We start from the raw sequence: 14415 nt of genomic DNA, 5'->3' as shown, positions 1-14415 counted from the left end.
TGCGACCTTTGTAGCATCCCTGGTAGGAGCCGAGGTGGCGCAGTGGTTAAATGCAGCACTGCAGGCTACTTCAGCTGACTGCAGTTCTGCAGTTCAGCTGTTCAAATCTCACCGGCTCAGGGTTGACTCAGCCTTCCATCCTTCCGAGGTGGGTAAAATGAGGACCCGGATTGTTGTTGGGGGCAATATGCTGACTCTGTAAACCACTTAGAGAGGGCTGAAAGCCCTATGAAGCGGTATATAAGTCTAACTGCTATTGCTATCATAGGATCAAAGTTCAGACGTTTGCCAACTGGTTCATATTCATGACCGTTGCTGTGTGTCCCAAGATCATGCAATCCCCTTTTATGACCTTCCCACAAGCAAAGTCAACGGAGAGGCCAGATTCACTTAACAACCATGTTACTAACTTATCAACTGCAGTGATTCACTTAACAACAGTGGCAGGAAAGGTCATAAGATAAGGCAAAATTCACTTAACAACTGTCTCACCTAACAACAGAAATTGTCACTTGTGGTCGTAAGTCGAGGACTATCTGTATAATGTTTGTCGGTTGTAGGGGTTGGAAATAGATACAAGCCCCAATAGAAGAACCCCCAAACTTTTCCTTGCTCTGACATATGAGGACTTGGGATGATATTCGTTGGATGTTAGAGAACAAGAGGAAGGAAATGAAAAATGGGCCTCTTTATTCTTCTTCCTGCTACTATGACCCATTTGTGAATTTCCCTCCTTTACCTCTTTCCGCTTTCATTCATAGATCGGAAGCTAACAATTCCAACAGCTGTATTCTGTAGGAATATGATATGTGCATTTTGCTCTTAATAAAAATGTAGAAGGGCTGTGTTGGATCTGTTTAAAAGTACAGGTCGTCCTTAGCGACCGTTCAAACTTACAACGGCACTGAAAAAAGTGACTTACAGCTGTTTTTCACACTTAACAACTGTCGCAGCACCCCTGCAATGGGGAAGCCAATTCACTTAACAACCATGTTACCAACGTAACTGAAGCGATCCACTTAACAAGCGTGGCAAGCAAAGTCGTAAAATGGGGCAAAATTCTCTTGACAACTGTCTCATACAGTGCAACATACATTTTGGGCTCGACTGTGGTCATAGTTCAAGGACCACCTGTACATTTTTAACAGGATGTGTCATGTTGACTCTCTCACAAAATAGCTCCCCTCTCCATCCTAAACCCCAAGACATCACAGTGGCTCACAACTGTCTAGAGTCCAATTCAGGTGGTATATAAAAGTCATAATTATCGGTAATAAAAATAAAATCTCCCTGTTAGAACTCCAACTCTTCAAAAAGTTGATTTATTGCAAATATGCACTCTCGGCTTTAAAGCACCCATATTTTCGCAGGAGGGCAAGGCGGATTTTGCCCAGGGCAGTGATGGTGAAAAGGGAGCACTTGGTGCGCCCATGCGCTTGTCTGGACCGCGGCCAGGAAGAGGAGCTGCCCAGGGGGCATGCGCGTGCCAGAAAATGAACTTCCAGATTCTGGCACACGCATGTGAGCCATCCATCAGGTCTTCCAGTTACTGCCGCACATGCGCATGTGCCCATCAGCTGGCCAGTGTGCATTCTCACGCCGGAAACCAAAGACCATCTTTTCCAGGTTCTGGCACTGCCACACGTGCAAAGGCCAGCTGATCGGCATGTGCGCATGTGCGCCAGAAACCCGGAAGAGGAACAGGTGATGCCACACGTGCCAGGCGACATGGCTCTGCATGCCACTTCGGGCACGCTTGCCATCGGTTCACCATCCCAGGGCTAGACCCTGACATTTCAGCTGAATTATTCCAGCCTAATTTAGCGATCCAATCGTCCTGATCCAAATCTCTCCATCCTATTGGATTTTTCAAACATTATTTGAGAAAGCAAAGTATAGAATGTTTTATTTTTCTTTGAAATGGGGCTTCCGGGTGCCCTGTTGAAATGCATATCATTGGAGATGGGGGGCGGGGGGGGGGTGTTTTGTTGGATTTGTTGCTGAACCACCACATGGGATATATCTTTTCTTTGCAGCCATCCCCAAGTAAACCAATTAAGGGAGGATCTTAATCTTCATGTGGAAGGTGGCCTGCTTTGTAGAGCATGGCCCTCTAATGAATGGTCATTTAATTCAAATCTGACTTAAGGATTAAAAAACAAAAGCAGCTGCCATTTATAAATCTTGACAGGGATGCCCTTGGGGAGGGTCCAAAAAGTCAGCATGGCAGCTGTAATTGCACAATTGAACCCCATCCCTTTTTATGTACATCATGTTGTAACACATGTAAAAGGGGCAGGACTTCAATAGTGCGGTTGCAGCTGCCATATTGATTTTTTTCTTTTGATGCTGAGTGTTAGCAATTATTTCCTTCTTTTCTCTCCTCTTTCCTTGCTTATCCCTGTTTCTTACTTTTCCCTTTGTCTTTTCATATCTTTTTTCTAATTTTTTTAATGCGTGTATAAAATTATTTCTCAATAATAATTATACTTAAATGCCATACAATTTCTCTCCCCTATTATTTCTAAATTGACTGAGGGATCCAGAAAGAAAGGGTTGGATAGGTTATGGAGATCAACCTTAGATTTGGGAATGGTGCCTTTTTTGGGAGCGTATTGTATTCACCAAATGGCTGATTTGTAACCCCATTTACCAGAAGGTAAATGGTAAGACCTGTATAGAATAGAATACAATAGCAGAGTTGGAAGGGACCTTGGAGGTCTTCTAGTCCAACCTCCTGCTTAGGCAGGAAACCCGATTACCATTTCAGACAAATGGCTATCCAACATCATCTTAAAAACTTTCAGTGTTGGAGCATTCATAACTTCTGGCGGCAAGTTGTTCCACTGATTAATTGTTCTCACTGTCAGGAAATTTCTCCTCAGTTGTAAGTTGCTTCTCTCCTTGATTGGATTCTAATCTCCACATCTATGCAGATTCTCAATCATCCAGGTCATGGTTGTCTCAAAGGTGCTTTTTCCCCCCTCAAAAGGCAACTGGACTATGAGGTTTTTTTTTCCCTTGAGGAAGAAATGTTTTTTCCTTGAGGAAAAAGATTTTTCACTTTTCATCCAGAAATCAGAATAGATGAAGCTTCTTGGATGAGAAGCAAAACATTTCCTTCCTCAAGGAAAAACATTTCTTCCACAAGGGGAAAAAACCCACCACATAGACCAGTTGCCTTTTGAGGGGGAAAAAAGCACATTTGGGACAAATGGTAAGATCCATTCTTCCCCCCCCCTCCTCCAACCCCAACTTTATTTTCTAAAATTGTCTTTGGCATTGATCGACATCCAGTAGTTTATGATAACATTTACAGTGTAAATAATAAGGGTACTAGAACATTTGTGTGTGAATATATGAACTTCCTAAAGGACGTATAGGCAGTCATCAACTTATAACTTCATTTAATGACTGTTCAAAATTAGAATGAAAAAAGGACTTATGACCGTTTTTCATACTTACGACCGTTGCAGCATCCTCGTGGTCACTTGATCAAAATTCAGAGGCTTGGCAGCTGGCATGTATTTTTGACGATTGTTGTGTCCTGGCTTCATGTGATCCCCTTTTGCCACTTTCTGACAAGCAAAGTCAATGGAGATGCCCGATTCACTTAACAACTGTGTTAGGAACTTAACAACCGCAATGATTCTCTTAACAACTGTGGCAAGAAAGGTCATAAAATGGACAAAACTCACTTAACAACTGTCTTGCATGGCAAGAGAAATTTGGGGCTAAATTGTGGTCGTAAGTCGAGAACTAGGTGTATCTTTTTTTTTTTAGTGCAGCAAGGGAAGTATTCTGGGTCAACCTTTTCCCTCCAAGTGCCTAGTTGCCCACCCTGTCTTAGCATGAGGCTTTGATCACATGGAACATTTCAAAAAATGGAACATAAGAACATGGTGGCACGGTGGTTAGAGTGCAGTACTGCAGGCTACTTCTGCTGACTGCCTGCAATTTGGCAGTTCAAATCTCACCAGACCCAAGGTTGCCTCAGCCTTCCATCCTTCCGAGGTGGGTAAAATGAAGAGCCAGATTGTTGTAGGCAATAGGCTGATTCTGCAAACCGCTTAAAGCACTGTGAAGCACAAGTCTTAAGTGCTATTGCTATTGCTCTTTCGAAAAATGCTACCATTCCCAAATCCAAGATTGTTCCCCACAAACCTATTCTTTGATTGAATAAATGTTCATCATTAACAATTCATCTAACCAGTGTTCTTCTTTCCCCTCCAGGCGTTTTGCTAGATATTCAGCAACATTTTGGGGTTAAGGACAGCGGAGCTGGCTTGCTACAAACAGGTAAGCACACCTCTTCTAATTTAATTTAATTTAATTGTGTCAAGCTGCCCAATTCCATAGCAACTCTGGGTGGTATACAGCAGTGGTCCCCAACCTTTTTATCGCCGCGGACCAGTCAGCCTTTGATAATTTTACCGTGGCCCGCTGAGCACGTGCAGGGGTGGGGGGGCGTTGTTCGCGACGACACATTGATTGTTCAGTATGGCTAGCGTAGATAGCGTAGCACAAACTGCGCCTACGCAAGGCTACGCTACTAGCGCTGTCTACGCTAGCCCTACGTAGCTGCGCAGGCGCTCTTAGTTTTTTTTCAGGAATCGGCCAGCGCTGAAGCGCTGAAAAGGAATGAGAAGGGCGGCGCTGGACACAGGGGGGCGGTGGGCCGCTGGTGACGTCAGAGTGCCACCAGCGGTCCAGTAACACCCCTTGTGCCAGTTAGCCCTAATTTGCATACAGAAAGAAACTATGGCCCCCGGCCGCTGCAGCGATCATGGCCCCCGGCCGCTGCGCGGCCCGGTGCCAGGTACTCCACGGCCCGGCACCGGTCCGCAGACCGGGGGTTAGGGATCACTGGTATACAGCACTGAGCACAAAATTAACAGCAAATAACAAAGATAGTGAGCCATCTGCAAAAAGCCACAACTAGTAGCTTCTCAACATAAAACATTCACATTAGGAACCCACCACCCAAATAAGGGGGGAATATTCTTTTAGAAGGTAAGCCCTGGTTTTGCACTTTGCATTGTTTTCCTTGTGGTCTTCTGCTGCACTTTGAAGCCAAGGTTGTGGCACACTTGTGAATGCGTGCCAGGTTTGCTTCAATTTGCCATTAACTGGTAAATGGACTTTTTATAGGTATTACGTGTCTCTGTTGGTGGGTTTGCTATACTTGGGGAGTGAAGCTGAGCAGTAGCTGGTGGGAATACTACAAACTTCTGCCATCACTCTCTCATATTCTTTACAAACAGTAAATATTTACAAGCAGTAGCCTCTTCGTAGAGAGCTAGTTTGGAGTACCGGTTAAGGCACCAGACTAGAACTGGTACAGTGTGAATTTTAGTCCCACCTTGGGCATGAAGCCAGGTGGGTGACTTGGGCCAGCCACTCTCTCTCAGCCCTAGAAAAGAAGCAATGGCAAACTACTTCTGAAAAACTTTGCTAAAAGAAACTGCAGGGACTTGTCCAAGCCATCTCTGAGAATCGGACATCATTGAATGGAAGAAAAATAAAAGGTTGTTGTTACCCAGTGTTCTCTCTATGATGCAATATTGGTGCACAGAGTCAAGAGAATGGAATCATGAAAGGTTAAGGTAGCAAAAAAATAAATAAATAGTGAAGCAAAACATCTGAGTTCATCAGACCTGCAGATTTTGCTGGGAATCTACCACCTGTACAGAAAATCTCTTTTATTTTTCTTGCCAATGTTTACATTCATATGGCAGCCATTATATTTAGAAGGGTGGAGAATCCTGGTTCTAAGACTGTTGCCAATTAGGGATGTCCGGATCATTTTGAGTTGGGTTCCTGCCTAAGTTACAGGAAATAATTCACTCAGTCTGACGAACTTTCTAAGGTGGCTCAGTGGCTAAGACGCTGAGCTTCTCAATGAGATGGTCGGCAGTTCAGCGGTTCGAATCCCTAGCGCCGCATAACAGAATGAGCTCCCGTTACTTGTCCCAGCTTCTGCCAACCTAGCAATCTAGTTCAAAAGCATGTAAAAAATGCAGGTAGAAAAATAGGGATCACTTTGGTGGGAAGGTAACAGCGTCCCATGCACCTTTGGCGTTTAGTCATGGCAGCCACATGACCACGGAGACATCTTTGGACAGCGCTGGCTCTTCGGCTTTGAAATGGAGATGAGCACCATCCCCTAGAGTCAGGAATGACTAGCACATATGTGCGAGGGGAACCTTTACCTTTATCTTATCAAACTTTCTGTGAATTTTTTTTTAAAGCAAGACCTCACATCCTTAACACTTATCAGTGTTGTCAAGAAAATCTTTTCAATCCATACAAAAAGCTGAAAGTTCTGGATAGTCATAATGATATGGCAGCTGGATCTAGAAACTTGGCTAGGTGATGCTGTTGCAAGAAGAGAAATTAGGCCATGCTTGCAATGTGGATCATGATGATGGCAAACAATCTGATGTTTTCTCATCTCTGCCAATGAGAAGTTGTTTCTTGCCATTGTATCTCAGGCAGTGTTTCTCTTGAGTCTTGTGATCACCTTTTGTGACCTACTGACAAGCCAAGTCAATGGAGAAGCCAGATTCACTTAACAACCATGTTACTAATTTAATAATGGTGGCAAGAGTGGTCGTAAAATGGGGCAAAGCTCACTTAGCAAATGTCTCAGTTAGCAACAGAAATGTTGGGCTCAGTTGGTCGTAAGTTGAGGATTACCTATACCAGCATCATATGTATATCTTTGTTACTCCCCGTAGAGACTAGATTTATTGGCTTATCCTGGTTAAGTTGGAAAAAATACTATCTTAGTAGCTTTAGTTCAAGCTTTGTTTTAAGGAAGCAGTTACTCAGATAAACCATGTTTTGTGAAAGTTCCTTCTGTTTGTCTGTGGGGTTTCTCAGTCCTCCAGGTCATGGTTGTCTCAAAGGTGTTTTTTCAAGAAGCAACTGGACTTTTTGGTTTTTCTTTGAAGACGTTTTACTTCCCATCCAAGAAGCTTCTTCAGCTCTGATTTCCATTCCTAACCATCTTCCATTCCCCGCCATCCAATCAGAGCTGAAGAAACTTCTTGGATGAGAAGCGAAAACTCTTCAAAGAAAAACGAGAAACCCTTGAAAAAGCACCTTTGGGATTTCCTTCTTTTTCTACTTTCCATGAAAATCTCAGGGAAAACCACCTATGCTAAGCAGCGGCATCTAAGGGTGTAGCTGTGCTCCAAATTAAGATTTGGTTTGCCTTTTTGAATGTGACATTGAGTCACGATTTGCTGAAAGAGAAGATTTGCAAAATATCCTCAACTTCCTATAGGCGTAACTGTGTTTGTTTAACCCACTGCAGCAAAACCCACAAAGGATCTTACAACATTAATTATTTCCTCATCTATGTATTCAGTTTACCTTCCATCTAAAAGCAATCCCACACTGATAAAAAAAAACATCAACTAATTCAAAATATATATATCAAGCAGTACTATGGAACGTAACTTTGTGGATTGTAGCCTTTTTTTTTTGTCACTGTCTGGGAGGAGGCTTCATGGTATCTGAAGCAGAACAACTGAATTTTGTAATAGCTTTGTACCATATAATATCAATTAGTTAATTCTCAAGACTCTTTTTTCCACTATGTATTCAAAATGGACTGAGATAGGTAGGTTGGTAGGTAGGTAGGTAGGTAGAGATCAGGGGTGGGTTCCTGCCAGTTCTAACCTCTTCTATAGAAGAGGTTCCACAAATCTACAGTGCCTTTTAGAACCGGTTCCAGCTCCCTCCCCCCCGCCCGTCCTCACATCATCAAGATGAAGAGCGAGAGGAGGAATTCTGGGACTTGAAGTCCACAAGTCTTAAAGCTGTCAAGTTTGAACACCCCTGGGGTTTTTTTTCCTAAAGGGTTAGGGGTGCAAGGGTCTTGTAACTTGACAGCTTTAAGACTTGCGTGCTTCAAATTCCAGAGTTTCTGAGTCAACCTTTTGGTTGCTAAGCAAGAGCGTTGTTAAGTGAGTTTCACCACATTTTACAAGTTGGTCACGCCCACCCAGTCACATAGCTGGCAAGCCACTCCCACCCAGTCATCTGGCTGGCAAGCCACTCCCACCCGGTCACATGGTCAGCAAGCCACTCCCACAAAGCAGGCCACACCTACAGAAGAGGTTCTGAAAAGTTTTGAAACCCACCACTGGTAGAGATGTAGGTATAGATGTAGTTGTCTGTGTATACACAGCATGTGTGCATGTGTGTGTGGATAGCACTTAGCAATAGCACTTATATACCACTTCGTAGTGCTTTACAGCCCTCTCTAAGTGGTTTTACAGAGTCAACCTATTATCCCAAACAATCTGGGTCCTCATTTTACCCACCTCGGAAGGATGGAAGACTGAGTCAACCTTAAGCTGGTCAGGATTTTTTTTAAATTTATTTTATTAATTACTTTTATTTATATATTTTGAGCCTGGTGGGATTTGAACTGCCAAATTGCAGGCAGCCGATAGTCAGCAGAAGTGGCCTGCAGTACACTGCACATATACACTGAAATTCATGTGTATATGAATTTCTTTGGAGTATAGGTATAGATGTGTGTGTGTGTGTGTACACACACAGCATATGTATATATGTGTGGATGGATGAGTGTGTGTGTTTTTGTGTTTATTTCTTTGGAGAACAGGCATCAGAATTTCATGTTAATGTGTCCTGGTGTGAACACAGAAGAAAGTGACAATAAAGGTTATCTTATCTTATCTTAACACTAGAAATTTACATAGCGGTATACTGGTAATTCAGCTCCAAGTAGGTCTGGGTTACCGCAGTTAATACAACAAAGTGGTTGTATTATTTAAATTCACACTACTCAAAGTGATATTTCAGTGAAAATAGGGTAATTGGTTCCAGCTTGCTAGAAATAGGCAATGAAAATGTTTAAACATAAATATTTATGTGTATATTAATAAAATATTGCAGCAAAAGATAAAAAAGAATGTACTTTTAAATTAAATATATGGTTAACAGAATCACAGAGCACAAGTGGTCCTTGCCTTTCTACTGTAATTGAGCCCAAAGTTATACTCATAAGTTGTGGGAATCATTAAGCAGGTTACCATGTCTGGTTTTATGATCTTTTTTGCAGCGGTCATTAAGCAAACACGGCATATGTTAAGCGAATTTTATGGTTGTTAAATGAGTCAGCTTTCCCCAATAGGTGTTATTACTGGAAGTAAACACTAGAAACTATCACAAACTGCTGAAAAATACAGTCGTATAATCTCAGGATGGTGCACACAGCCGTAAATGCATGCTAGTTGCCAGGCGCCCAAAATATGATCATGTATGTATGTATGTATGTATGTATTTTATTATTTGTATGCCGCCCTTCTCCGGGAGGACTCAGGGCGGCGAACAATTCAAAGGGGAAAAAGGGAACATAAAAATACAAAATACAAATAATAAAAGTAAACAACAGTCGCACAACCATACATGTCGAGAGGGGAGGGAACTCATCACCCCCAGGCCTGCCGGCAAAGCCAGGTTTTGGAGAGAGGTGAGGGTCCGAATCCCTGCGGGGAGTTCATTCCAGAGGGCCGGAGCTGCAACAGAGAAGGCCCTCCCCTGGGTAATAGCCAGGTGGCATTGGCTGGTAGACGGCACCCGGAGGAGGCCAACCCTGTGAGATCTAATGGGTCTGTGGGAGGTAATTGGCAGCAGGCGGTCTCTCAAGTACCCAGATCCAATACCATGAAGGGCTTTATAAGTTACGACTAGCACCTTGAAGCGTATCCGGAGTCTGATCGGTAACCAGTGCAGCTCGCGGAGGATAGGTGTAACGTGGGTGTACCGAGGTGCACCCACAATCGCTCGCGCGGCTGCGTTCTGGACGAGTTGAAGTCTCCGTGACCATTAAAGCATCCGGATGTGATCAAAATTTGGGTACTTGGCAACAGAATATATTTACAACAATTGCCAGGATCATGTGATCAAAATTTGTGACTTCCAACTAGCATAGTCAATTAGGTAAGCCAGATTTGCTGAAGGACCAACTGATTCACTGAACAACTGCAGTGATTTGCTTAATAACCATGACAAAAAATGGTTGTAAAATCATTGCAACTCATTTAACGACTGCCTTGCTTAGCAATGGAAATCCTCATCCCAATTGTGATCGTAAGTCGAGAACCACCTGTAGATGACTGCAAAACAGTCCCTCTCTCTTGATCCCACCTACCTCACAGGATTGTTGCAGGGAAACAGGCAACAGTGTATTTCCAACAATCTGAAAATGTGATTGCAACGTTGTATTCCAATTCTGGAGAAATTGATAAAAACTAATCAGCATCTTTATTTTAATAGCACTTTTTTTTTTTGCTGGTCCTTTCTAAAAACAGGCTACCCCAATACTCATTGCAACGGAAGTCTATAGCAAGGCCAGATGACTCAGAGGACAGGAAAGGGAAGGGAAGCTTTCGGATTGTTACGGGAAAATGAATGGGAAAAAGGCCTGTTCTAGAAGTCAACTGTACCCTGGGGAGGGAGAGAATATTTGAATTGTTGGTTAATGGAAACTCGGCGGAATTGGAAGTATCCATAATGAGGTTCTCACTCATGAGAAAAAGGAAAAGTTTGCCTTGCACATGACGTTTGGAAGAAATAGCCAGACTAGCCTTATTATGCCATACTATCAGGGGTGAAATCCAGCAGGTTCTGACAGGTTCTGGAGAACTGGTAGCGGAAAATTTGAATAGTTCGGAGAACCAGGAGCGGAAATTTTGAGGAGTTTGGAGGACCAGCAAATGCCACCTCTGGCTGGCCCCAGAGTAGGGTGGGAATGGAGATTTTGCAGTATCCTTCCCCTGCCATGCCCACCAAGCCACGCCCACCAAGCGACACCATGCCCACCAAGCCACGCCCACAGAACTGGTAGTAAAAAAAATGAATTTTGCCACCATGTAATATCCCATAATTCTTTGTGGGGGAGGGTGTCTTCGAGTCAGTGTTGAGTCTCTGCGGATTCCTTGACCAGAAGTACCAGTACTTTGCCATTGTCTCTTTCCAAGGGCTGAGAGAAACTGACCGGACCAAGGTCAGCCAGCTGGCTTCCTTCCTAAGACAAAACTACAATTCTGGGAGTTGGAATCTTAAAATTTGAGATTGAGAAATACTGGGTTGAATGTTGATCCTCGTGGGGTGGGTAGATAAAATCCATATTCCTCCTAATTCTATGGAAATAGAAAATGATTTTTAAAGATTTATCAGAAAACACGGTTCCAAAAAGTATTTGGTGTTGGAGAAGACTAAGCTAAAGACTTATCAAAGTCACTGCATAATTATTAAAATGCAGAAAATAAGCAAGGAATGGACCAAATTGCCCTTCACGAGCTAGCATCCTGTCACTTGTCACCCCCATATATGTCTTCTCTTTGTTTTGATTAAATTGAAAAGATAAGGACAGAACAATTCCAGCATATGAAATTTAATGGTTTTGGCAGGAGTCTTTATTCGAAATGATGACGATTTGACCTCAAGAGGCATTTGTGCAAGAACACGGACTGCACTGGGTCTGACTGCCAAATCGTATCATGAATTATTCCTTTTCTTTTCTAGGGCCACAGGATATGCTGGAAGTCAACTTGCAAAGGTTTCCCCCCCTCCCTCCTTTCTTGTTAGGTTGTCAAATGCCACTATGAATGGAATGATATCTATTTTTGAGAGCCATGGGAAAAAGGGACTAAAGGTTTTAATCCAAACCACTTCAGTTGCTAAATTTGTCCACTTTCTGCAGATTTTCTGGAGCGTGGTTAACATGGACCTGTTCAAACACCACAAATGCAAGTCTCCCTCTTTAATTTTAAAGAGGATTCCCTTTTCTGCTTCCAAGTCTCAGGAGCTTATTTTCACACACACACATCTCCTTCTCTCTATAATGGTAGTAAAAAAAACAAACTATAGTTACTATTTTGCTCCCAAACAATGCTTTGTAAAAATGAATTTCATATTTCACAATCGGGGGGACGGGGGGCACAGACGGGACTGGACAGTGCAAAAACCTTTGTGGAAAACATTGTTAGAAAATCCTGGAAGCAGAAAAGGGAACTAAGAACATGGGATGAGAATCAGATTTCTCATTTTAAAGTCTGATCAATCCTCCATGCTCCAAATTATGATCCAAGATTCTCTGCTTTCGGGCCATTAATCTTTTTCCACCAAATTGTAAAAGCATGTTGATCTCTTTAGAAGAGCTGCTTTAAAAATGCAGCATATTCCCAAAGTAGCATACAATACATAATGCAGTTATATAAAAAGGCATCTGAGAGCAGAGCCACTAAACAGGAATAGGTACATATTTTAGTGAAAATAATCTTATAAATAAGCCATGTTCACTGTCCATTTAAAAAGTGACAAAGAGTGGAGAACAGATAGTCCTCAACTTAATAAGCATTCATTTAGCAACGGTTTGAACTTACATGGCACTGCAAACATGACTTACAACCAGTCCTTGGTTTTATGACGGTTGCAGCATTCTATTTATTTATTATTTATTAAATCGATTTATAGGCCGCCCAATCCCAGAGGACTCCGGGCGGCTCAAGATCACATGATCAAAAACCGGGCACTTGAGAACTTGGATGTATTTCCAATGGTTGCACCATCCCAGGGTCACATGATCACCATTTGCAACCTTCCCAGTTAGCTTCCGACAAGCAAAGTCAGTGGAGGAAGCTGGATTCACTTAACAGCTGTAGTGACTCACTTAACAACCATGGCAAAAAAGGGTTATAAAATTGAGTGTGACAATCGCCTTGCTTAGCAGTGGAAATTCTTGGTCCTGAACGTGATTTGTAAGTTGAGGGCTATGTGAAATCAGAAATACTGAGGAAGGGTGTCCCAAAGGTGCTTTTTCAAGAGGCAACTGGACTTTCTGGTTTTTCTTTTGAGTACGTTTCGCTTCTCATCCAAGAAGCTTCTTCAGCTCTGACTCTATTCCCAACCATCCAGTCAAAGCTGAAGAAGCTTCTTGGATGAGAAGTGAAACGTACTCAAAAGAAAAACCAGAAAGTCCAGTTGCTTCCTGAAAAAGCACCTTTGGGACAACCATGACCTGGATGGCTGAGAATCTCCATAGACCAAGGAAGGATGCTTCATATAAAGAGGTTACAGTCCAGTGGTGGGATTCAAAAAAATTTACTACTGATTCTGTGGGCATGGCTTGTTGGCCTGGCAGGGAAGGATACTATAAAATCTCCATTCCCTCCCGATCAGCTGTGACTCAGGAGGCGGAGAATAGATGGGGGCAGGGCCAGTCAATAGCAATAGCAATAGCAGTTAGACTTATATACCGCTTCATAGGGCTTTCAGCCCTCTCTAAGCGGTTTACAGAATCAGCATATCACTCCCACAGTCTGGGTCCTCATTTTACCCACCTCGGAAGGATGGAAGGCTGAATCAACCTTGAGCCGATGAGATTAGAACCGCTGAACTGCAGATAACAGTCAGCTAAAATGACCTGCAGTACTGCACTCTAACCACTGCGCCACCTTGGCTCAAGTCAGAGGTGGTATTTACCGGTTCTCCGAACTACTTAATATTTTCGCTACCGGTTCTCCAGCACTGGTCAGAACCTGCTGAATACCACCTCTGCTACAGTCGTTCTGCATGAATGGCCACTATTCATCCTTCTTGAGAACTTACTGCATGTTGCAATTGGAGTGTGAGCCATATTTTGCTTTTCAAAACACGTGCAAGCCTTCAACTATATATTGTTATGAGACACGTAGACAGCAAGTCCTATATGGCATGGGAGCAATTTGAAAAGCACATTTTTTTGCAGGAATTAAACAACAAATCAATCAATCATATATTAGCCTTGTGGATGATTCAAGCCTAATGCATTTGGCTAGTTTACTGTTTTGTAGTGCAAATCCAAAATACTTGGTCAACTGAGTCATGAGCTTCCTTATAGAATATCCTGCCATTGATTGACGCTTAGTTTTGCCTTCTTTGAGTGGTGGCCATCTAGGCAAATGCCATTCTGAACTCTTAACATCCCAAACAGCTTTGGTTACCAACCGTCTGAGCGACTGGATTTAAACCTCCCTGAATACAAATGAGTTACTGATTTGCGGCTGTTTTTGTGCCAACTGCAATCTGTTTCCAGCTATTCTCGTGTGGCTCTTTTTAATTTATATTTTATTGCTTTTTAATTAACAACAAAAAATGAATTTGAAAAGGAGCAAAACACAAGGATAATAGTGATAGAGATATATGCATACAGTTGTCGAAGAGAAAAAGAAGAAGACATAAAAATAAAACAAAACAAAAAATAAAAGAAATATAAGGGAAAACACAAATGTGAAATACCATCATAACGTTGATGTTGACGTTGATTTTATTTATATGCTACCCTTTTCCCCCGAAGGGGACTCAGGGCGGCTCACAACTCAACCAGGGAAG

General features: G+C 42.6%; 1 protein-coding gene across 2 annotated transcripts in view; it reads left to right on the top strand.

The window, feature by feature from the left end:
* Positions 1-14415, top strand: part of SPNS2 (SPNS lysolipid transporter 2, sphingosine-1-phosphate) — a 158195-nt gene that overhangs the window by 54721 nt on the left and 89059 nt on the right. For both annotated transcript variants that reach the window (XM_087717221.1, XM_087717223.1), the window contains exon 2: positions 4234-4299. In XM_087717221.1, coding sequence (XP_087573347.1) covers positions 4234-4299 — 66 coding nt within the window. The remainder of the gene's footprint in view (positions 1-4233; positions 4300-14415) is intronic.

Source organism: Thamnophis sirtalis, unplaced genomic scaffold, assembly GCF_051295495.1.
Source record: "Thamnophis sirtalis isolate CommonGarterSnake01/CBP01778 unplaced genomic scaffold, rThaSir2_p1.2 scaffold_6, whole genome shotgun sequence".
In the NCBI taxonomy this organism is placed as follows: Eukaryota; Metazoa; Chordata; class Lepidosauria; order Squamata; family Natricidae; genus Thamnophis; species Thamnophis sirtalis.
This window is presented reverse-complemented; position numbering and strand designations above follow the sequence as displayed.